Source organism: Poecilia reticulata, linkage group LG16 (assembly GCF_000633615.1).
Source record: "Poecilia reticulata strain Guanapo linkage group LG16, Guppy_female_1.0+MT, whole genome shotgun sequence".
In the NCBI taxonomy this organism is placed as follows: domain Eukaryota; kingdom Metazoa; phylum Chordata; class Actinopteri; order Cyprinodontiformes; family Poeciliidae; genus Poecilia; species Poecilia reticulata.
This window is the reverse complement of record NC_024346.1, coordinates 3,485,060-3,510,843: the sequence shown is the minus strand read 5'-3', so window position 1 is coordinate 3,510,843 and position 25,784 is coordinate 3,485,060. Positions and strand designations below refer to the sequence as shown.

At 37.8% G+C, this 25,784-nt stretch overlaps 1 protein-coding gene across 1 annotated transcript in view; it reads left to right on the top strand.

Moving 5' to 3' along the window:
- The window catches only part of sh3bp5b (SH3-domain binding protein 5b (BTK-associated)), a 27,193-nt gene extending 1,409 nt beyond the window's left edge, over positions 1-25,784 (top strand). Inside the window, exons 2-9 of the mRNA XM_008430841.2 lie at positions 517-579; positions 4,720-4,848; positions 17,744-17,908; positions 18,137-18,267; positions 20,942-20,984; positions 21,221-21,440; positions 22,707-23,060; positions 24,890-25,784. Of these exons, the coding sequence (XP_008429063.1) occupies positions 517-579; positions 4,720-4,848; positions 17,744-17,908; positions 18,137-18,267; positions 20,942-20,984; positions 21,221-21,440; positions 22,707-23,060; positions 24,890-25,101 (1,317 nt within the window). The 3' untranslated portion in view covers positions 25,102-25,784. The remainder of the gene's footprint in view (positions 1-516; positions 580-4,719; positions 4,849-17,743; positions 17,909-18,136; positions 18,268-20,941; positions 20,985-21,220; positions 21,441-22,706; positions 23,061-24,889) is intronic.

Here is a 25,784-nt window from a genome sequence, read left to right as displayed (position 1 = left end):
TTCCCTGGATTGGCCCAGACTGATGATCTGTGGTTCAAACATGAACAAAAATCCCCAAATTTTTCTTCTTGATTAAACTTATAGAAAAAAACAAACCTCTCACCATTTTTTGAATTCACTAAAACTTGGGTGAAACTGCCTTTGTTTTCTGTTTGATTCAAAACTACCACTCTTATAACGAACCTTTTGTGTGTGTTGTAGTTGATCTGCAGTCAGATCTCAAAGAAAGCCATGAATCAGTATTGGTGAGGAAAAGTCTGATGGCCGTTTCTTTAGTAAGCAATTACTGTTCTGCTTAGTAACGGTGGATGAGAACTTTAAAACTGAATATACCTACAATACCCAACTTTGTTTATATGATTCTTTGTCAGTGCATTCAACAGATCTTTCTACTTTTAGTTACTCTTTGTAGTTGCATCGGCAACACATTTTCTTGTGTTTTATGATGGATGTTGTCATCTGTCTTTTATTCTTTATTTCCTGGTATTTAAAGCAGAACTCTCTTATCTCTTGTAGGGGGAGCTGGAGAAACTAAATCAATCCACCGACGACATCAACAGATGTGAGACGGAGCTTGAGGTCAGTTCATTGACGTGCAGAGTGCCACAAATGCTGCAGGTTGTGTGTGCGTCATGTTTGGACTGACGGTGGATGTGATGTGGGGATCTCCACCTCTCATCAGCTAAGGCTTTGTTTCTGCAGCTCAGGGCCGGAGTTTTAGCGGAACTGTCTCTTCCCCCTTTAGAGATGTTTTGTCCCCAAAAGTCCAACTGTTGGTCAATATGACAGTCTTTTTTTTTTTTTTAGGTTGAATCATAGCTTGACCTTTGTCCTGTCATCAGGGCAAGCTGTAAAGTTAGTTTTATTTTGTGTCAGCAGGTGTAGAAAACTGTAACTTGTTGCGAAACTAGGGTATGTTGTTGTGTGTTATGGTAATACACTGGCTGCTGGGGAACTTAATAGAAGTGTTCAGTTATGGCTCCTAACTGAATAGTAGGTTAAAGAAGAAAATAAACCAGTACTGTAGACTGAGTGTAATTATAAAGTAGAAACTACATTTATGGATTTAAACCTTTGAAGCCTGTCAGAGGGGTACATTTCCATCAGACATTTGAAATCCAAGTAAACTAGTTAAAATGAATCCAGTCACGACTGGGGGATGTCAATCCAAGAATACATTATAGGCGGATGTAAAAACAGCCTTTATTAGTGTTTAGGGCTCGGTTGTAAATGAGTTTTTTCTCATACATTTTGCCTTAATGAACACGGACAGCCACAGACGAGCTCAGAGGTGTGAACGTGATGATATCAGGGTGCAGAGCGTGTTAAGGGTGACCTTTACTGTGTTGTCAGGGGATATCTTGCATGGGTTGTTGCACTTTTGTTGTGAATTGTATTTTGAGCAGTGTGCTGTATTCTTACCACTTTTAAATATTAAACTGGCAAATTCTAAGTTGTGCAAGTTTTGTAGGAAACATGTGATTGCTATTAAGATTGAACCAAAAGATGCTATTGCACAGCAGACACAGACTCTTTACAAAAATGTATTACTGATCTTTGAATACCATTAAAACTTCATACAATCTTGTCACTTTACTATGTTGTAGGTCAGTAACATTGTGCACACAGATAGAAGTTATAAGTTATATCAGCATATGACTGAATTTGTGTCTTAGAGTGACATACTGCAGACATTAAAGAATGAGAAGTTCCCCGGAGAACCTTCGAAAAATGTCTTAAAATAATTTGCATTTCTTTTATGACACTTCTTCTGCTGCTGGCTCACTGGTGCAGTGTTGTATTTCTGTCAGTATCAGCATCTTGTTAACCTGGAGACGATTTACAGCTATGGACTTGCAAACATAAATGGTTGCAGCTTTTTGCTGATGACGCCGTTTTCTTACCCTATTCAAGTGCAACGGGCAAGCAGCACCAGATTCAAAGTCTATAAATGACAAAGGTGCTGTTAGTTTTGTGAATTAAGGTTGTAATTTCTCCCCAAATGTAAATAACATTTCTTGGAAAATGATCTCCATTATTTCCTAAAACGTGATGTAAATACAATAATATTTTAATGGTTTTCTTCCAACCATTTTTTCACCATAACACAAATATAAGTGAACAGGAAGTAATGGAATGAATACATATAAAAAATTGTTATAAGTCTGGTTAAGGATAAGTATGTCAGACACATTTTGCAATAGCATTTTGACCCAGATGACTATGTGGGAGGACAAAGTCTACATTGTGAATGACAAAAAATATTAAACTTTTTCAGAAATTGTTTTTTTTTTTTTTTGCTGTCTGGTGGAGAAACTGTTTCTGTCAGTTGTTTTCCCTTTCACAGTTCCTGAGAACTCCTGCAAAGTATAGGGTTGGGATCATGGACACTTTGACATATCATGGCATTTTAAATAAAAATTTGGAGGAATCTGTCAGAAAACTGAAAATGGGTTGTCACTGAGTCTTTCAACAACATGATGACCCACAGCTAAAATCATCACAGAAACGGTTCACATGACCAAAAATCTGCCTCCTTTCACGGCCATTTCAGTTCCGGGACCTAAAGCATAGAATACATTTGGAGCGAGTTTAAGAGAAGATTAAATAATAAAGGACTCAGGCTGCTAACATGTAGTATCAACAAACATGTCTGCCTCTATGTCTTGATATTCAGTAAACTCTAGAAAAAATGTTGTTTGCTGATGTGATTGCCAATTGATTGGAGTATCACTACAACTGAACAATTAAAAGAAACTCCGATTGAATGTTTAGAAGCTGAAATGCGTCACAGTTCCAGTATCTGAGTAGAGGGAGAAGTACTCCTCTGTCGGCTGCTCCTCTCTGTCGGATACTTCAGTTTCAGATGCGTCACGCAGTTTGTGAATTACAAAGAAGATCCAAGAAGTTAAAATGACAATGACAGGCACATCTATCAAATCAGTCATTTTAAAACACCTTGAAATTTTTTTCAAGGTGTTTTAAAACCTTGAAAAAACATGGCACCTTACAGTGCCATGTTTTTATGACTGTAGTCCAGCACTTTTGGCATTGATTGCTCAAAGGTTGAAGTGCTGACTCGTAACTTTTAATGAAGCTGTAACATTTCACTTTTGACACAGATATTGTGGAAATTGTGTTTCTTTTTTCGACATATGACTGAGGTTAACAAATGTCACAATTTCTTATGGTTTTTACTGTTAGGTCAGCACTTTATGCTCTCTTAGTCACTGGTTCTCTAGAAATCCGGTCAAAATTTTGTTTGCTGATGTGATTATAAATAATTACCGTAAATAGTTTTCCCAAGAGTACAGATTTCAGACTAGTTGTAGTTCTGAACTTTTTATTTTATTAAGATGGCAAATAGTTCTTCCAACATTATTTTGTTTTTATTTCTTTTGTTTTTCAGTTGCTTGTTAACACAGTTGCATGAAGGCATCTAAATGTGGTCAAGCATCAGAATAGAAAGAGGATTCAGATGCATCATGGTGTTGGAACCAGATGGACTTTGTTTGTTTATAATCTTTATTTAACCAGGAAAAGAAACTCATTCAAATTAAAACATTTTATAAGTGTCCTGGGCTATACAGCAGCAAAACAAGACAATTTCAACCTTTAAATGTTTTACATACAACTGGTCTGAGTTTTTCACCCACCGGTGATCAACTGGGATTTCCTTGAACAATCATCTCTTGGTTTTACAGACAATGAACTGAAAAAAACCAGAAAATAAAGTGAAATATAGTGAGCAGCTGTTGTTTTGGCCAAAATGTCTTTACGATGTAAGAGAAAGGGAGGTGAATTTGAGATGAGTGTTCCAGATTTTTGTCTTCAAAGTATTGCAATAGACGTCTGAAAAATGATTGAACAGCGATGCACTGGACTGCAAGTGAAAAGTTAAACATAATTCTTGCTGATCATACAAGGAACCATAACGCTGATGAAAACTGTTGCCCTACTGTTGTTTGCTCATGTGTTTATTTCAATTGGACAAGCATAATGGCATTTAAAAGATGAACGCCTGAGTCATTTCCCTAAATAGATCATTTTGAACAAACAAAGTACTTTGACATGGAATACATTTCTTTCTTGTGTAAGTAGGCTGAATCAGAAATTGATTTATTTTTAGTAGCTGCTCACAATGAATTAGCATTGCTCTGATGTTTCTGCTTTTTATTCGAACAGAGTTGTTTTCATGAAACTCTGACAGCTCGGGACATGGTGTGATCAGCCCAAAGTAAATACAAATTCTGTCTGGAAACAAATGTTTCCATTTCATTATTTGGACTCGGTTTTCCATAGCTTCATTTTTAAATTGGTGGTTTTGGGTGGTGCTTTGGTTTTTACTTGACGTGACTCAGAAAAGGCAGAAATAAGGTCAGGTTTCATTTCCTCCTCTAATAAATTTACAATCTGAACAGAAAGGGAATTAGAGGTCAGTGGTGACATCCACAGATGTATCAGGAGCCATATCTTCTGTTAAACAAAAAAAAAAACTAAACATTGTTTGTAGCAAAATGGCACAGAATAATGTTTAAGGAAAGTGACCCACCTGGTCAGAGGTCATGAGAAGACCTTCCGTCTCATTGATGGAAGATTTATTGTGTTGTGCAATAATTTACAATAAATACTTTTTTTATTAGCTATGACAAACCTGTCTGACCCCAAAAATCTTCTCAGCTGAAAGCACTAAATGTTGTATTTCTTTGATTTTCTCAGGATGCGAGGCAGAAGTTCCGTTCAGTGCTGGTGGAGGCCACGGTGAAGCTGGATGAACTGGTGAAGAAGATTGGGAAACCAGTGGAGGAATCAAAGCCTTACTGGGAGGCCCGCAGATTGGCCAGACAGGTCAGTCATTTCCAAATGGCAGTGAACACACCTACATTTCAAAATATGTTTAATCTACATTTTCTACATCCTACACTCTTTCTTCTGTATGTTTTATGACTATGACTTGATATGCTTTGTAATTAAATGATAAACATGTTGGAGCTAAATATCTTAAACGGCTATTAGTATCCAAAAATAATTATCTTCTCAGGCATTTTCTGGTTCTTTTGAAGTTTTTCCTTCCTTTCCTCTTCCTTTGTGCTTGCAAACCTGTAAATTAGCATAAAAACATTTTTCATGTGCATAGCCTGCAAAACTGTATTGTAGGATATGCACTGCGTTTCATTATGTAAAATTCAGCCTTGACCTACTGCCTCCACTTGCTCTGTCTGCAGATAATGCTGGAAAACTGAATGTTGCCATTGATAATGATCCAATTTGTCTGTTTACCTTCTGAGCTTGTCAGATTTATTTGACTTATTTGCAGTCAAAGGTTTACTAGCACTGAACAAAAGTGACATACTACTACTACTAGTACTAGTACTACTACTACTACTACTAATAATAATGCATACTATGTTAAGTTGTCTAGAAAATGTTTGCTTGTCAAAAGCATCAGTACAGCAGAGGAACTGAAACGTTTCAGTCAAACCTTCACAATAAGAGCCTCAGATGTGCAGCACGTTGTACCTCAAATGTCATATTTTAAAGCTCATTTAAATAACTAATAACTAACAACATTCTCTCTGTTTGTGAGGAAAACTGTGTGTTCATGCTATAGATGAGTTAGATACTAACTTATTCATCTAGTAAAAATAATGGAACTTTTTTAGGTATATAATGTGATGGTGTTATAAAACAGTTTTCAGAAAAATACAAAAGAAAAAAAACTGAACTGGGAGAAAAACAATGGCCAGGGTCTACATGTTTTTCAACTCCATTTTTAAAGACCCTTTAGAAATTCTACCAAGTTAATCGTTGCACATATAAAAAATAAAAGGATGATAGTGAAAAGAGGGATTTCACATAAGACAATTATGGACAACCTCTTATGACACTGTCTTCAGTCAGAGGCTTCTTCAAGTCCAGATCGCTACAGGAGATCTTTCCTGCCTACAGCCAAACCCATCTGCAATTACTCTTTAATTAAATGAGTTACATTTAGTTTCCATCTAGGAACCATTAAGTATTTTTAAATACAATTAAATGAAGTTGATTTTGTCCCCACACAGACAGAGGATATGAAAAGGGCTTCATGTTGCAGCATTTAGCTACATTTTCCTTCAGATAATTCTTTGGGGAGTGCTCCCTTTAGATGAGTTGAAGAGTTCCCACCCTGTTTCCCAATTTCCGGTCAAGCACTCCACCCAAAGGCCAGTCTTGGCTCATTCATCTCTCCTCTGTCCTTCTGCTGTTTCTTGCTGAACTGAAAACTCGTCCTTCCTTGTAGTGGTTTAAAACGATACTCCAGACTCGTGCTGTGATGCGGCTGAACTGATCATTTTAAACAAAGTCTTACTTCCCTTTTCAGTGTGTATAGATAAAAGGGAAGGAGCCTCCTGCATTTCTCGATAAGACGCCACGCAGCTGCAGCAGCTCATCCAGGCAGACACCACAGGAGCTTTTAAAGGTGTTGGTGTGCAGTTTAGTTCTCCTCTCCAGTAACGTTTTCTTTTGATCTTTTATCACGAGTACCCATGGTCTCACATGGAGCTACATAAGCACTCTGACTATGAAGGGTCATTTTCAGCTGTGTGCTGAAAATGGCAGTGGTGAAAGAGTTTCTGTGAAGTGATGAGGCAAATGAACTTCCCTCTTTTTTGCCTTCACGCCTCTTTTTAACCCGTGAAAACAAAGTTCTCTGACTTCATGGTTGCCATTGTTAGGATTAAAATTCACTCTTCAGTGTTAAAATTGCCATTTTTCAAGTTTCTGCACAGCAACAATATTATTTGAGGAACACTACTATGTCTAAATACCAATTATTCAGGAATTTGCCTCATTTGCTTCTCAAATGCTTCCAAAATAGATGTTTTAAACTTACAAATTAGCTTAATATTTTTAGATAATTGAAAGAATGTGTTGGAAACGTTTAGTTCAGATTCATCCCAGTTTCCCAGCAGGACACACGTGTGATTGCATTTTTTCCCTCTTACCTGTTGGGTCACCTGCTGCTCCAGTTTTATGTAGGTCTTTTCTCCATATTTATTTTCACTCTTCAGACGTTTATATGGAGCAGCAACTTACGAAGGAGGGGGATTTCTGCATAAACGAAGCTCAGAACAGAGTTGAGTCGAATGAGAACCAAACAATTAGAGGTTCCAGCCTGAATGAGCTGCAGAAATCTGTTTCTTTTGTGTTTGTTTTTCTTTGACTACTATTGGCTTAATTGTTATGGTTGGCAAAAATTAAACTAGGCACTGTTTCTATGCAAACATGTTTGAGGGGTTGAAACATCTTCAAAAACACTTGAAACACTCCTCTATTTTCACTTTTGTATACATAACCTTTTAAACCCAGAAGTATATCAGTCCACTGTCTTCTGAATATTAAGCATCCCATAATATTAATTCTATCATCTAATATTAAGCTGTATACTTGCATAAAATGACATGAAATATAATTTGTTCTTTTAATCCGGCTTTGTTCTTGTGCATCTTTTCATCCAAGCATCCCTATAGTGACTTCTATTGCATTTGTCTTCTTCTCTCTAATGGCCTCCATCTGAAGAGCAGCTTTTATCTTTTTATCAGATCTCTACTCTGCACTCGACCATAGTTTGCTTTATAACCATATAAAGCAAAGTTCCTATTTGCAGTGAGCCATCAAAGGAAACACAGTGACTAATAGCTCTAGCAGCTGCAGTATTGTTGTAGAAGCAGGTAATTCTGTGATGATGCAAACGTTTCATTTTGCCATATAATTCAATGTTTTTTCACCAAGTGTCAAATTTCTTTCGTAAAACTACTTCCTGGAAATGGGTCAGGTCACAGTTGGGCAAAACTAGATCCAGTTCTGTTGTTGTTCTGCACTTTAATGATCGCAGAACTATAAATAGAATAAGCCACAGAGACTCTGCTTTGCTTTAGTCCTTTATCTTTCACACTTCACTCATTTCACAGCTAAACTGAATGTGATGTTTTTGATTCTGTTTATCGGATTTGTTTCTAGCCTCAGAAACAGCAGCTGCTGTTTTATGAACATCTTGTTCTGCTGTTGATCACAAATTGGGTTGGAACCAAAGGTTTGACTAACCCGATTTGTTTAAATTGTGTTATTTTTATATCTCTCTTAACCTTTTGCTGTTTCTCTTTTTTTTCTATCAACCTGTTCTTCCTGCTTTTTTGAGGATTTGAGATATTTTCTTCCTGTATTGCTGGTCTTTATCATTTGTTTCCTCTTTTCCTTTTACCCTTGTTTGTCTTCTCCTTTGTCCATGTGTTGTCTCAGTTCCTCTTTAATGTCATTTCAACTTTGCCCCATCTCCATCTTTGGATAATGCTCACATACTTGGTGTTATAATGTCTCCCCCACTTTAGTTATTAAGAAGCCAAATAACTGCAGCTACAGATGCATGACAGTCTCCACCCCCGTAGTGGAGGTGGTGATGCCAGCCGACCTTGATTCTAGATAAAAGATAAAAACGGCGTGAGAGGGTTGAATATTATCAGATTTCTGGGCCATGTGACAGTTACATCTTGTACAAATCATTATGCAGAAAAACGTTTCCTTTCGAATACCCCCAGAGCTTTTATTGTTATATGTTTAAGCCAAAGCAAAGAAGCTCCTTTGTTCATTTAGACAATTAAATGCACTTGTTTGCTTAGCAGGGTGGATATGAAATAAGAACTTGTCACTAAGGATTTTTTCTCTTTCAATTAAGTAAAAGTTTATTTACAGCAAGTTTTCACAGACTTTAAAAGGACCCAATAAAACAGGAGGCATCGTACAATACAGTTGCTGATCAATCAATAATTGAAATGTATTAAAAACTGTTTATGTGATGTATGATTTTTTTTCCCCCCTTTTTTCTTTTGGTTACTTGTTTTTTGTTACTGTGGGATTTTCAGCAGGGGTGCACCGATTGCAGTTTTCTGATCTTTTAAAAAGCCTGAATGATTGGTTCTGATTTTGCCCGTTACCAGTTTTTTTTTGTCTGAAACGTTGCTTAATATATCAAGAAAGTTGAAGAACAGGCAACAATGGGATGACTATTGTTAACTGTAAATGTGCAGACATGACCTTGTCGGCCGGTGTGTCAGCCAAATGTCTCACGGGAGAAAAGAAAAGCTCAGTGTTCAACCACTGAAGGGGGTTGGCCATGTGGTGTTTGTCAATAATGTGACAGTGATGCAGCAGAGCATTATGGGTGTTTCACTGAAATAGTGAAGTAATATAAGTGGTGTGGTTGTTTTTACACTGTGTAGGAAGTAATATGCATCAATAAATACTGTCATAACAGCAGTATTCATATTGGCTATCAAATTTTCATTTCTGTGCAGCCCTAGTTTTGTTTACAGCTGTGATGAATCCATAAGCACCTTTCCTTGTGATGTAGCAGTAGGTTGTGTTAATGATGGCAAATGGCTGGAGTGCTGACATTAATAAAAGTTTGTGTAGATAATTTCTTTCCTTGCATATTGATTATTAAAAATTCATAACATAACAGAAGGAAAATCAAATGCAAATAACATTTTTATTGATGTACTAATGAGGCTCTAAAATGACCTGAAGAAAACCAAGAAAATTCTTGTACAGAACCCATTAGAGGCAAAACACTGGAACTTCTTTGTTAGGAAAACCCCTGATTGTTTTGTTGTTTTTAGTTTGAGAAAGATCATATACTGTGACAGTAACTGTTCATAGTCAGACATTTGGCTGCCATGCAGCGTTATGTGCTCTCTACTCTCTATCAAGGACAACTTTTCTTGTTTTTTAACAATTTAGGCTGAGCTAATAAATATTCCATAAATCAATTTCATGACCTTTTCAGAGAACTGCTCTGTTCTTTCAATATTAAGAAAACTGCTTTTGAGCTCAGTCTCTCCCACTTGATTACGTTGATGAAGGTTACTGAGATTGTCCAAAGGGGAGGAGTGTGTGTGCACTTATAGGTAACTTGATTAATCATCACAAAACTGGGTCAGAGTGGCAGAACTTAGGTTTGCTGAGTTGGTGTGTGTGTTGCTGAGTTTGCTCAATCTCAGTTTAAACATTCAGTAGAGTTGGATTTTTTTTTTTAATGTACTGAAATATGTATGGGACTCGGTATAAGTCACTTTAGGACGGACATTAGCCAAACACAAACTTCTTGCTGCAAATTCTAAGATACAAAGTTCCAAATGTAAGCGCACTGGTTCTGAACATCCAGGAAAATGTAAATTATGTAGCTTTCTCTCTGGTTTTATTCTCTCTATATTGTGTTGGTGTCACATTTTAAAGTCAAACCTCCTAGCCTTGCTGTTTATCTTCCTGCTTTAAAATTGAACGGAGATGCAGTGAATCTGCTGATATTCTGTATTTTATAGGATCAGATATTCTGGCAGGGAATGACTCGGCCACGCTTCATCAATCTTACCAACTGAAATCAGCCACCCACTCAGTCGTGCTGCCTCACACTGTGAGTCTGCAGGTTTTGTTGATATCTTGTCAGAGAAACTTGGCCTAGAATGAGAATGTGCAAAACTGGGATTGGAGAATCATTTGGAAGACATCTGTCAGTGTCTGGTGCTCCAAGTGGCAAAAGAAAAGTGTCAACAGGCATGCAAATCTAATGAAAATCTATCCCTATCAAATTTGATTAAAAACCTTTTTATTTTACATTATGTTGTCTGCACCTTTGCCTGTCAGTTTTAGAGGCTGGGGATCCACAGATCTGACAAGATCTCAGCAGATACACGAGTTAAAGGTGTGGAAGTGAAGCTTGAAAAGACATACTCTGATTCACAGATGCCTACTTTTCTTTGTTTCCAGTTCACGCTCATGTTCAGGATTCTTTTAGTTCTAATTAAACTCTTCATTTTCATTTTGTCATTTGCCAATGTGCAAATGTTTGTTTTTTGCATTTTATTCTCTGGTATGTAATTAAAACTGCTTGTAAAAATAAAATTTGTGAGTGGAAATGTTGAAGCATCAGACAGGATGTGAAATTTGTGCTGAGATATGTTGGACTGTGACCCAAAGCATAACACCTAGATACTTACAAAGAAGCTGAGGGCAATAGTTTTGAAGTTGCCTTCAATGAACCCTGATATCTGCTCCTTGGATAATTTATAGGCAGAGCTGAAGAAGTGTGTATGTGTGTGTGAGAGAGAGGGAGAGAACTTGACCCAGTTACACCGGTTGTGTCTGAAGGAATGGGCCAAAATTCTTGCCAACTATTGAGATAAGCTTATGGATGTAAACCCAAAATATCATATGGTTTTAAAAAGCAATTTGAACAAATACTACTGTATTTGTTCAATATAAGTAAACTCCTGAATCTGAAGGATTAAAGGTTTTTTGTTATTCCGGCATCTAGCAAATGGACAGGGTTGCTGTAATCCTAAATGAGCTTAAAGTAAATGTTTAATTTCAGAGAGGAAACATTAGTTCTCTTACTAATTCATAAAAATATATATCACATACACAAATATTGGAGTACATAAAGTATAGTTGGTTTTATGGACAGAATAAATAACATGACAGTAATAAATAACATGATTCTTATTCATTTAAATGTAAGCACATTCATAATGTCACATTTCTAAATGCACATTGTGTTTACAGCTTGAAGGTTTAACCATCTTGACTTTAATATTGTTTCAGGAAAACTGTCCATTTTTTGATTGAAGAATAAAAGACTGCATGGGTGTTTGATGGATTCATCCGTTAAAGAGTGTTTTTTAAAATCAATTTCTTACATAAGAGAGACGGTAAAACTTAATAATGAACTCCTACATGGTGGCCAATTTTTTTTCTCAACATATATCATCATCCTTTGTCTCATTTCATTTCTTATCCTTCATTCCTCCTCCCCCTGTTTATCACCATCCGTCCTCTGCTGGAGTTGAGCATTTCCTGGCAGTGCCAATGCACAGGAGGGTAATGATGGATGGAAAGATGGATGAAATCATGGAGAGACTTAGGAGTTGGTGGGATGGAGGCAGACGAGGCTGAAGGTCACAGCCATCTGCTCCTCCATTGACCTCCTGGGATGGTGGATTAACGTGGTGTTTGTGTAGTAGAGCATCAGTGTTTCTGCAGCATCCCTAAAGCTGTCAAACTGTGGGGGGAATTCATTTTATTATCACCAAACTCGCTGCCGGCGACCATTGTTTTGTTGCAGCCCTTTTGGCCTCATCATTATAGTGATTCTGAGGTTTTCTGCTGTGTTTTACTACAATTGCTTTAATGTTTTCCTTTGAACTTTTCCCACCTCTGAGCTCCAACATATATCTGCGTTAATTTGCAGTTTAAAAAGCGTGAAGTGGACATCAAAAGCAGAGGCGGCGCTCCCTGCTGCTGAATCGCGCTCAGACCATCTAGGACAGTGGTGGTTTTATCAGGTTTTGTTTGTTGGAATAAAAACACAAGTTGAAATGATTTAGTGAGAAGTTTGAAGGCAGAGTGACAGTTTTTTTTAGCTCCGGATCTCAGCTGACGTGTTGGGCACAATTTTCTCTTGTCGCGCTGCTGCTTTGGTGTAAACAAATTCCCACATTCGATTGAGGACACAGATGAGGATAATCAAATTTACCATGAAATGGGTCAGTTCAGGGTACTTTGGAAACAAGTGTCCTCTCCTGTACTCCAGCACTCTCTCAGCCCTCATTGTCCTGATTATTTAAGACAAACATGTTTATTTGTTCAGATATATTCACTCAGATTACTTGATTTAACAATTCTGAGTTCAGCTGTGCATCAAGATGTCTGCGCTAGTATTGGTTCTCCTTTAATGAAAATCATGTGGCAGTCAAAAGAAAAATGTTATGATCAGAAAACTCAGTACCCTGAAAATCTTTTTTTATCAACAGCCATTATGGATGATTCTGTCCTACTGTCCTCCTAGATGTTTAGGCCAATAAAAAAGGTACAACATGGCAGAAATGATGTGTAGTGTCAGCCAGTTTCATGGAAGCCTGCACAACGGCTGGAGGTCAAATCATTAGATTTGATTGCATATAATTGTCAAGATGCTGCAATCTCTGAAATATGTTTCTCTCACCACGCTGATGCATTTTATAACTATGAATGTTTGTGCCTGAAGTTAAAGGAACATGACAAATGTTTGAGAATGTCATCCTTTGTATGAATTTATGTGCATTTGGTCTACTTATGCATGTTTAGACACATTTTACTCACAAATGTCGGCACAGTAAAACGGAAGGAATACAGAGTTTGCCTGCTCATCACATTAGTTGTTTTAATCTTAAATTGTGGAAAAAATGGGTCATATTCTTAGTTGTGCCTGTGCAAAGTTTTTCCTTCTTTTTGTTATCTCCCATTTACTGCTTCCTCTTTCCTTCTCTTATTCTTCACCGTCCCACTTAGTGAGTGGGGTCTTTGAACATTTGCTGCACGGTGACAGCATTGATGTTTCTCTTGCCTGTGGCTGCCTTGTTGATGCTGCTGAGAGAAGTAGGGCGAAGACGATGAGGCGGAACTAAAAAGTAAATGGTTTTATTTGTTACAGAGAGTGTATGAAAATAACGCTGCAAATCAAATGGGCTTGAAACGCAATCAACAAAAAGTGGGAACAAAGTTTCATTGGGTTACAACACAAAGGTTCGATAAGTTGAAGAAAAATATTTTTTTTCATCGATAATTTGTTTATTTGGAGCATGTTTACTGATGGTATTACATCTTCTGTTTTATTTATTTTTTTCCTACAGCAAAAGCAGCAGAGTGTTTCATGTCTGTGCTGACAGAACGAGGGAGGCAGAAGGTGGGATGGTGTCAACACATGAAAGATGGGTTTATTGTGGGCAACGTGACAACAGAGGAGGAGGAAGAAGGGGAAAAGAAGATCGTTTCTTTTAGCTCTATTATTGATGAAGAAAGGACTTCAGTTCTCAGATTTTTCTAACATTGCTTTGACACCATTCATATAAACTTTGACAGGAAGGTGATTGAGAATAAACAAACATTACAGCTACAGAACTCAAAAGAAAATTAGTGTGCTAATTATGTTGTTTGAAGCCAACTAAAAACTTCAAAGCTTTAATGTTTCAAAAATTAACGGGATTGAGGTGAACAAAATACAACAAAAAGTAGTATTGATGAAGTTTAAGAGCTCTCAGTTCAATCTAATTAACTGAAACTATTCATTCTTGTTGCAAGTCATTCAGGTTTAATTCAGTGTAAGGCAAGTTTTGACAATCATATTCAGAAGATCATTAAATGCCAGTAATTAAAATAATAACGAAGGAAACCAGCAGGTCAAATTGGCTAGTGATGCGAATCTTGGTATTCCACATGGTTCTGTTCTTGCTCTTTTTATTTTATTTAAGCTGCCAGAACACAATATGCTAAAAAATATGGGCTTCAGTGGAGACATATGTGACCGATGAAAGAAATGGAAATGAAAATGTAGGTTACGTTTAAGTGTGCACAAACTTATTACTGTTTGCAGACTTTGTTTCTTCATGTGACTTATTTTAAGTTCGACCCTAAATCATTTTCTAAAAGGATGACTTTCTTTATGTTCCGAAATATGTGAATTTCTTTTATCATTGCTTAAAAAGTGATGGAGAAATACTTTTAAACACTTCCCCAAAGCATCCAGTGTTCTGATATTTGTGGATGTTGAATAACAATATGTGGAACTCTTCTGGCTGCTGATTTGTTGAATTCTTTGTTATTCACCCCATTCTGAGACTTTGTGGGTGAATAAAAATGCTTAGAATGGAGAAAAAAAAGTAGAAATTGGAGAAAAAGTAATAAAGTAATAAAACAGATTTTACAGGTACCTGCATATTTTGTCTGCAAATAAAAGCTAAAAACCTAATCTACTCCTTACCTTCTCATCTGTTTTTTTGTGGACTTGAACATGAAAGTCTTTATTATGCAGGTAGTGACTCATCTTTTCAGACAGGCTCTGTTGGTTGGGTATTTTAGCTTATTATATTAGCTGTCCATCTTGGGGTTTTGTATACCCAGTTGTCTCTCTTGAGGTTCTTATTGCTTGCAGTCAAATATGTGAGACAGAGTTTTCATAATAAAGGAAACGGTGGTGCTGAAACAAGTGACTATTACTTTTTGTACAAAGCTTTATTATCTCAGACAGCTTTATGTCAGCATCTGCCCCTAATCCTCTTTAAATCTATCTGCAGTCAGGCGTTACTAACCACAATGCAGCAGTGGATATACACTTAAACTTAGGAATGAGAACAGTGGCCCAGTCTCATGGAGTTGTGTAACTTGTGGTTCTGGGTGGAAAACAAAGCTTGGTCCATGATTGCAACAAGGCAGGAGTTGTTTGGCTCTTGCTGCGCTGGCGTGACGATGTCTGTAGATAATGAAATTACAGTGAGCATGTGGTGATGTCAACCTCTCTGCAGAGCTCAGCTGGCTGCGCTGATGGGAGGTTCGGACTGTCTTTACGTAAACTGCTGGCAAAGGAAATATTCTTGGAAATCAGTTTTCATGTGACCACATCAGATTCAAGCAAACGGAGCAATAAAAGAATAAAGTATGGGTTTGGAACAATTTGATCCGGAGAGATTTCTACAAGATTGCTGTGATATTGTAGAGCTCCGTTACCGTTTTCTGCTTTTCAGACCAAAGCAGCTAAATAGCTGCATGACCTGCTGGTCTAATTTTGTTTACAGATACAGCAGAGTCCACATACAGGGTCAGTGGAGTCATTATCTGACTCAACATTCACCTGCATGCTTTGCTCACAAATCCACCACAGATAATAATTTTTTGCTTTTAATGAAACAAAAATGTCCTTGCAAAGTAAACTCAATTCAAACTTTTTTTTCTAAGATGGATAAACTGGCTTGTTTGTGCTTGGCTTGATTGTGCCGAATCAGTGATGATTCAGCACATTAACATCATGTTCTTTCTTCATATCTGCAGATACAACATGTTCAGCTTGTGCTTGTTTTCTTGAATAAAGTCATAAATCAGACTTCTTATGGCGAGTTAAAGGCAAGGTTATCATCATTATTCAACATATTAACCAGAAATAAATATCTTTACTGTAAATTGCATGTTTTAGAAGTTTGGAATGTTTTTTTGTTCAAAACGTTGCAGCATAGTGTTGATTTATTATCACGACTGCTTTGGTTGTTCTTCCTTTAAACTTCTAACATAAAACACAGTTTAGTGCTAATTTGTGTGCCTGCATTTAAAAAAGCTCTTTTGTATAACGAAATTTATGAACATTATACTTATTATCTATGCACTTTCACCACAGACATGAATTGATTCTTGCACATCCACGTGAAACCTTCTCCACCCTGGTGATGTAACTGACGAGGCTCCAGTCTGGGAGTGTGACAGACATCTTGTTTGTGTCGTATTTGTTGCTGCAGCTGAGAAACATGGCATTAAAGCTTCACATGAAACACGAAGGCAAAGTCAGTGATGCATTATGCAACAAAACATTTGAGCAATGCAACAAATGGCTTTGGGATTGAGCAATTTTTGTTTGTTGTATTTAATATCACATGCTTCTTTCTGCACATTTAATGTCTCTAGGCTCAATAATGTCTACAGAGTGCTATAAAGTTTGTTTTGTAAAGATCTCTAGGTAAACTGTTAGACAGCAGTCCTTTGTGATTGAGGAAGTTATTCAGTGGGTGGTTACAGTGTTGTGTGTAAAGTCACTGTGTGTTCATACAGATGGTGTAAAGCTGATATCGCCACAAGCTGCAAAGTCAGACTCGATGCCATCTGCTAACCTTTTACCAATTAACATTAAGAACTGACTGTAACTGGATTATAACCAGAGTCGAGCTGAAATGTATGCAGTTGAATTTGAATCTGTCTGTAGGATTGATTGGATTAATCTGGTTTTATATTTCTGGATTTGAATTGGAACTGCTTGTTATCTCAAGTACCTTGAGATGACATTTGTTGGGTATTTATAAACAAATTAAATCAAAGAGAATTTTGTAGCGATGATGTGAAATAAAACTTTGTTGCTGAATGACTCTGGACTCTCTGTAGCTGTTTTAAAGGAGACCTATTATGCAAAATTCACATTTTTGTACTTTCATTTGCGTCTCTAAGTCACTCATTTTTGGCAATACGTTAATGTTTTTGGTGTCAAAAAACCTTGTGAATGAAATGTCACAAATCAGCGAGAACTGGCTCTCATCTAGCTACTCCAGGAAAGTCCAATCCGTTACTTAGCAACCCCGGTGAAACCCAACTTGTCACCGAACAACCCAAGCTGAGTTTCAGTGTGTTTGGTCAGCTGGTTTTCCCTCTCTACAGTCTTGTTTGGAAAGACATGTTTTGTTGTTTCTTACCATTCCAAAACCAGTTGCTGTGTTCTTCTGGGTTGTGCAGGAGGCTCCACTTCTGCTTTTCAAAGACGTAAGGTTGTGAATAGCGCATCTGTTTGCTGTCATTTCTACGTGTGTTTGTAAATATTGTTAGGGGGCGTGGCCAGCAGCAACTTATCTGGATTTAAAGTGACAAGAGGCCCTAAAAAAACTCATTTTGAAAGGAACTCAAAGGAGGCAAAACAGAGCAGACTATAATCTGAAGTTCATTTTATGCAAAAAATGTAGTGAACATATTTTGTATAGCTCATAAACCTATCCTAACCTGTTCAAGGATGCAAAATACGTTAGTTTTAAAAGTTTACTGTCTAAGATGTGTTGACTCTATAAACTGCACAGTTTGCTTTAGGTCAAGAAAAGGTCTGATTTAAAAAGGCAGAAATATATCAGATTTCTTCTCATTTGTCCAAAAGGCCCAGCTGGAGGCCCAGAAAGCCACCCAGGACTTCAACCGAGCCACCGAGGTTCTGCGAGCAGCGAAGGAAACCATCTCCCTGGCTGAGCAGAGGCTCCTGGAGGAAGACAACCGGCAGTTTGACTCCGCTTGGCAGGAGATGCTGAACCACGCCACACAGCGGGTGAGCAGAGGCTTTTATTCTGAAAGGAAATTGTCTTGGTGTTAGATTTTGGTTGAGTGTGGAACAAGTCTTCCATGAATTCATCCATTTGGGGACACTTATGGACAAATTCATGGGTCTAACTTGTAACGAATTACATTTTTTAACTAAATCACACAGCATAATCCACAGTGTAATAATTTGTTTAACAAATATGAAGCAGAGGTGAATAGTCAATGGCTCTTCCAGGTGATGGAGGCGGAGCACACTAAGACGAGAAGTGAGCTTTTGCACAAGGAGACGGCGGCGAAATACACGGAAGCCACCAGCCGCATGAAGCAACTGGAGAAGAAACTGAAACGAACCATCAGCAAATCCAAGTAAGAGCATCAATCTGCAGCTTTGGCACATTAAATTAGATCAGTCATAATGCTGTTGCTGCAACTTTTAACAAGACCTGAGCTTCAAGTCTTTTAGATTTAAAAGGGACCCAGATGTTCTTTTTTTCTATATTTTTTTATTTTGCAAGTCATGCAGAATTAAATCATTGAATTATTAAACCTAATTCTGTAACAAAGTACACACCAATACGTAAATATTGTCAGAAATGTAGTCATAAAAAATTGTCGTCTGATTTCATTCATCCATTGTCTATACCTGTTCAGTTTTATTCTTTAAAAGTGAAAGCAGCAGCAAAACTGTAATCATTGCCTTTCTTGTTATGATAAATAGTCTTTTTTAGTTTTATGTTGTACCAACTTCTTGGGGTTTTACAAGAGAAAAAGTTGTTATGATCTATATTAATTGGATTGAGCGTGTATTTTGCTTTATGTTGGAAACCTAGTAAATTTATTTTCAAGGCTTTTATTGTGAAGGCTTGCTGGAACTTCTGTCTTAATCTGCTGTACTGATGTTTTCGAGAAAGTACAACCTGACAAACGGTTTCAGAAATAAATAAAACAGACAAACCAGAACATTCTGAAGATAAAATTTCACATTCACCCACCAGGCAGTTAGTAGCAGCTGGCAGCGATAAAAACTGATATAAATCAGCAATAAAAGCAGATGTATAAAGCTTAAAATACAACAGTACATACTTGCTACCCTTTGATGTCGCTTTATCTCCATTTAACTGAACATCTGACACACTGTGTTTAAAAGTTTCAACAGTGTGGTCATTTCTTATGTATTCATAAATTGTCATAAGTTCATGAATTTCTGATGCTAAAATTGCCGCTGTAATGACAACATGTTGATAACCTAGATCAAGATCTTGTAAGAATGAATTTTACATATACATGCATATTTTTGTGTGAGTTCTGGTTTTTCACGGTGGCATTTTCAGCTGCGTCTCGCCTGGATGTGCTCTGACAGCTTGTCCTTTGCTGGTCCAGCATGTGGACACAGCATGGCGGCGAGCTGCAGGGCCTCCAAGCAAACTGTCGCTGCATGGCTGACTGCTTCAGGTTCATTTCAGCCAAATGTTCTGCTCAAAACCCAAGAACTGTATTTCAGCATAGCAGCATCAGTTTATAATGTTCTCTCTTCTGTCCATCTGTCCCTATAAAATAGCTTAATGACAGGCAGTGTGACGAAACCGAACCAGGTGCAAGATGTTTCAGTTTTCTATTTTTGCGTCGAGGTGATAGTGTGCTTCTCTTTTCAGAGGAAAGTGGTTCATCTAAAAACGGTAAAAGCTTGTTGTACTGAACCTCACAGAAAGCAGTCAGGTGATTTTAAACAGGTGTCTAAAAAGGGGAAGTTTGGCTCACAGTCACAAGTTGCAGCGGAACTGCAGAGTCACATGATAGAAAATGTGAAAGCATAAAAAATCTCATTACTGTGTGAAGTTTCACTGAAAAGTACGAGGAACCAGTTCCATCAGAACAAATTTTATTGTTCACTTGAAACCACAACACATTTATGCAGATTTTTTTAGTGAAGCGGTTTCATGTTGAACTCAAATTTTACATTTCATTCTAAATTTAAAAACACTAAAATGTAAAATTACCAGTCTACCAGTCTTTTTTTGCCTGCTAAAATGTTGCTTTTCATGCTGCAGCTCTACCAACACTACAGGTTGTAAGGCCTGAAAGTCTTTCAGCATCTTCAGAACTGATCCTGATTCAACCTGAAATGTTGCGTAAAATCCTCTGTCATGTCCTCTATCTTCATCTCACGGCTGAGAGGGGGGGGAGGAGGAGGGCAGGCAGGGCATGTCTGGACAAGCAGAGAAAATGTAAAGATCTCTATTTGACAATGGTCAGAGGAGAAAATGAGAAAATATGTTTATTTTTTGTTTGAATATGAGAGTTTTGAGAGAGTTTAGCAGCAGTGCATAAAAATCCAGACTTGAAGCAACCAAATCCAATACATGATGAATATAAATTTTAGGACCTTATTGATGCAAGTTTCCAAAAACTCACCAGTATCCCACTTTACAGTTTACAGTTCGCTTTTAATGCATCAGAGCACAGCGCAGTAATTCATAAAGCATGCTGTTGGATTCTTGGTTTCAAAAACTGTGAAGCATATGATGCTAAATGTAGAAAATATGATTTGATATATGAGGCCAATACCATTTTTGGTATACATTTATTGCTGATCATTCACCAATGTATTCCAAAATTCAGAATTAATATTTAAATAAAGAAAATATAAATATTCTCTGAAAAGAACAAAAAAAATGTTTTTATTGCTGAACCGTTGCTAAATAATGTAGACAATGTGGAAACTCAACAAATTCTCTTTAAAATAAAAACATTTTAGATTTTTTCATATTTGGTTTATTTTACTCATATTTTCTGAGAGGTAAAACATAATTTGGATGTGTTTTCTTCTTGGATCCAGTCTATCTGCATCAGAAGCTGCCGCCTTGCTGTGCGTCGCCTTGGCAGGGTGTTAATTTGTTTTGCATTGCCTGCTCATCCAACATCACAATGCCTTTATCTCCTCCTCCTCCAGCAGGTTGCCATGGTGATGATGTGGGTTCTGCTCTGTACTGCGTTTTTTCACCCCCTTCTAATCTCCTCTCCTCTGACCTCTCCTCCACAGACCGTACTTTGAGATGAAGGCGAAGTACTACCTTCAGCTGGAGGTTCGTCATGATTGTTAAACTCTTACTGCTTCAACTTTGGATGACGATTTTACTGGATTCAATTTTTTTTTTTCATGAAATGTTGACTAGTTTAGATGTGTCCAACATTGAACTTCCAGAAAGCTCTTCTGTAATATTTAACTTAATTCTGCTCTCAGCACAGTTCATGCTAAACCAAAATGAACCTTTCCATCTTGTAGCATCATTTCTCAGTTTGCTCCTCTTTTCTCCTCCAGAACCTGAAGAAAAACGTGGATGAGCGACAAGCCAAACTGTCTCAGGCCAAAGGAGAGTACAGGACAGCTCTGAAGAACCTGGAGATGATCTCTGATGAAATCCACGAGCGCCGCCGGAGCTCCACCATTGGGCCGCGCAGACCAGGAGTCGGCGCCGAGGGGGACAGCAGTTCTGGGGACGACGTCTCCAGCTTCAAGATGGAGTCGGATGGAATATCCAGTGAGTTCAGAGTCGGGTTTCTCTGGTTCGTTCAGCTTCAGAGAAATGTTTGATGAACTTTTAAAACTACTACTACTACTTGCTGTTTTATGTCAAACCTAACTGTGTTCACTTGAACAATTACAAAAAAAGTGCGCACTACAGAAATTTGATTTGTAGAGAAGTTTTACTGTGAGATAAAAAACCTAAATCTGTTTCATGAGTGAACAGGAGGCATGTTCTTTTTAAAGACCTTGTTGTCATTCCTTTAACAACTGATAAGGGTCTAAAGCAAAAGCCTGAGAGATTAACCAAGAAAAGCAGCTTAAAGAACACACAGAACACATTTTCTGACCCAAAACATCAGAACAACATGGAGAAACAAAGCTAAACATTTTCTAACAAACCAGGCATTTATTACTACAATGGCAGTAAAAATGAATTTAGGATTAAAAGTAAAATCTTCTCTATAATATCAATACAATTCAAGTAAAACAGGCTTTATATATTCCCCAGGGACTCCACTGAAATCTCTGTTGATGCTAAAGATTCGTTGGTAGATAATCATTCATGTCTCTAGAGAAACTCCAGGACATGAGAAAAGTCAGTGAGACAGTAGTAATTTATACGTCTACCAAGTGATTAACAGTTGATGGTAAACGCTGTAAAATTAATTCTGGTATTAAACTTTCACCAATTAACTTTAATTGTCAGGATCTCATTTTACCATAGAAAAATAACTTTTATTTTTTGAAAAGAATTCATGTTTTTCTATTTTTCTTCATAATTTTCTTTAGAATATTTCAGCTGAAGTTCATCTGAGTGGCCTCTGAGCTTTATTTGAGATGTTTTTATTATCTGGAGCAAAAAACGAGCAGCAGAGTGACTTCAGCAGAGGAGATGCCCTCAAAACTCTCCCTCCTCTTTCAGATCACATGGTTTGGAAACTAGCCCACAGAATCCGAATATCCGTCTCGCATACCCATCAGTGTGGCCTATAGATTAACTTTGAGTGTGTTACTATGGTAACAGCAGCCTAGTTTAAGGAGACTCTGAGCTCGTGAGGCTTAAAATAAGCCGGGACACTGACTGAGCATTCACGTGCTTTTGATTTATGTGCTGAAAATGAGATGCACCCCCTCAGAAAGAGACGTTACAGCTCTCACGTCTATTTATATCACCACTCTTTCTTTATTTTGACATTTTTTTCTATCTCTTTTGCTCCACCACCCTTTTGACCTCTTCCTTCCTCGCTGTGTATTAAAACCAGCCGTGTCTTTTCTCCAGTGGCCTCGGAGTGCTTCGATGACGAGCCGTGCGGCGGGAGCAGCTTCATGTCTGAGGAGGATTCGGAGACCCGCTCCACCAGCAGCCTCGGGTCGACCCCCAGCAGCCCCCAGGAGCTCCTGTCACCCTGCCCCTTCGCCGGCTCCTCCTCCTCTGGAACGTCTTCATCCGACTGTCCATCTCCCACTCCCTCCTCGTCTTCGTCCACGTCGTCCCCAGCTTTTGTTTCCCGGCCCTGCAGCCTCGACCTCCCCAGCACCGTCTCGCTGTCGGACTTCGGCCTCATCTCGCCCGTGCTGGGACCTCGCAGCGAGTGCAGCGGCGCTTCGTCTCCCGAATGTGACCTGGAAAGAGGTGATGGTGGGGAGGATGCACCTGGATTTACCAGAGAATTTAGAGGGGAGAAAAAAAAGAAAAAAAGTGTTTTGAGTGAGTGACTTCAGAAGAGATCACTCACAATTTCAGCCCTGAAACTGTCAGGGCTGAAATGATTAATCATGATGAATCGATTATTGAAATAATCATTTAGTTATTTGGCAATCAAATGGTCATCAATAAGAGCATACAGGCTTTAAAAAAGGCCGCTTGTGAAATCACAGTAATTAAATGAAAATTTGACAAAAAATATTAGCATTCTGCATTTTAGATAAAAAATCTCCGTTGTTAGTATGTTTTTCACAGAACTTAGAAGTATTACAGTTTTAGCCTCACTTGGTTCAAATTCTGTACATTTCCTCCACTAAGCACCTTTTGTTGTCCAGTTATTAATTGCTTAATTGAAAAAACTAGTCAACAGATCAGCCCTACATTGAACTGATGTGAAATGTAGTAGAAAGTATAAATGTAGAAGATCAAGCTTATACTAAAGGAATCTATTTATTTATTATTATTTTAAATATTTTAATATTGTATAAAATAAGTTTAAGTGGTTAAATGAAAACTCTGCAAATTGCCATTTTTCATCTGATTAATCATCAGAAAAATTGACAGAATAACCAATTATTAAAATAACCGTTAGCTGCAGCCCTACTTGTATTACAAGTCAAATTCTGTTTTAAAGAAACACAACTGATTGCTTCTTCTGCAAAGATTGTAACATAAAAGTAAGCTTCAAGGAAGGGTGTACATATTTAAAAAATTAAAAATTAAAAAATTCCACTTCAGGGATTATTTGCAATGCAAAAGTCATGCATTTTTGAATCCTGGATAAAACCTTGGGTAAAAGTTTCTGTAGAATAATGGTCGTCAAAAATTGTAGAGACTTAACAAGGCTCTGTGTGCACACTGTTCACACAGAGAGGGAAATAAACAAAAGCAGAGAAAAATAAATAAATAAAGCAAAGTGAGATTGATGGAATTTCCGTATCCATTTCAGTTCAGGTCCTCCATCTCCTGCTACCTGCTTGGCTCACACCTGCTCCCCTAAAGCGTAACATTTGTCAAAGTGACAGTTGGCCCCAGTGGCTCGTGTGCAGAGAAGAAACCCATCTGCAGATCCGTATCCAGAAAGAAAATAGTTTACATCCCTTCAGTTCAGCTGAATGAAGAGATTTGTGCTCTGGTGCCATCCGTCAACTTCTCACATGTATTTAAAATCAAGAAACTATTTTCTTATTTCATTCTAGTTTTCATTCTTGTATGAAACAGGGTTCTTATGAGCATCTTATAGTATGAAAATCCTGAGTAAGAATTCCAGTTTCTTATAGGATTTAAAATAAAATCTGTATTTTACATCAACACCTATTGATTTAATTTAAAATGGAAATGTCAGCCCCTTTCTGCCCTACCTTTTCTCAGCAGTTAGTCAAGCTACCTGATTAGCTAGCCTGCGGTCTGCTGCTTTACAGACATGTTGCTCAAATCGTTCTAACTGCAGTTTGAAAACTGTTACCTTAAAAGTGATGAATGGTGCTACTTTTGTTTTCACACAGTAATTTGGCTTCTTTTCATCTGGAAATGTCTCCAAACAGCCAGATACGTTTTTCTTGTAGCCACACAAAAAGTTGTGTGGAGCAACTGCAGAGACTTTTTCAGAATTCAAAAAAAGAGGTTAAATCAAGTTTGTTGATATAAGTAAACTTTTAGGATGCCTGATGGCAGGACTGTACATTTCTATGACTGAAAAACCTTTACTAAACTTTTCTTTTCTCCATCATTAAACCTGACCTCCTTCCTGTCTGCAGGTGACCGAGCTGAAGGTGCAGAGGGAGATCTGGACAACGCTCCGACTGGGAACGTCATCGCAACTTCCAACACCAAGAGGAGCTTCAGCCTCGAGGCTCGCTTCAGCTTCCTCAACCTGCGACGGCCGCGAGTCGGCAACACCAAAAGCAAGGAGAGCGGTCCCCAGAAAACTGAACCGGGACAAACGGTTGTTCTCGTCAAAGGAGTCTGAGGAGCAAACGGGGAATATTTCAGAGGGACTGCGTTTCTGCAGAGACTTGAATTCTGAACCAAAAACTCCTGGAACTCTTATGGGTTGTTAATAAGCTACTTTCCACTTCTGTAGTCCAACTCCTCTCTCTACGGTTAAACGGAAAACTTTGAATGTTATATTTGGTGTAATTTAAGCATCTTTTACAACCTTCACACACCCATGAGCTCCCACACCAGATGTAACAAACTCTGGTAAATGATAAAAAGAATAAAAGGTACATTTTTATCCAGTAAAAGAATTATATTATATGACGAACCAACAAACCAGCTGCCTGCAAATAACCTTTGGCCTGGTTTTGAATTATTTATAACAGTTAAATGGCTCATAGAATACTGCAAGGGATCGCGCTCAGCTTAGTTCAACATCTAAAGGAAGTTGGGACACAGTGGAAGACGACTAACTAGCCTTTAGCCTTATACTCTATAATACTGATAAGACAATGTTGTGATGTATGATATGTGTTTAATATTTAGGATTTAAGTGTTAAAAATTGTTTATGGGACAAAAACTGTAGTTCAGGAAAATTATAGCTGCAGCTTCTCATTTGTGTTTTACCCCACAGCGTGTTTTAGGTTCCTCACTGCACAACAAGAAACATGTGGTGCAATTTAGCTTGAATAAAGAGAGAAGTTGACAAAATT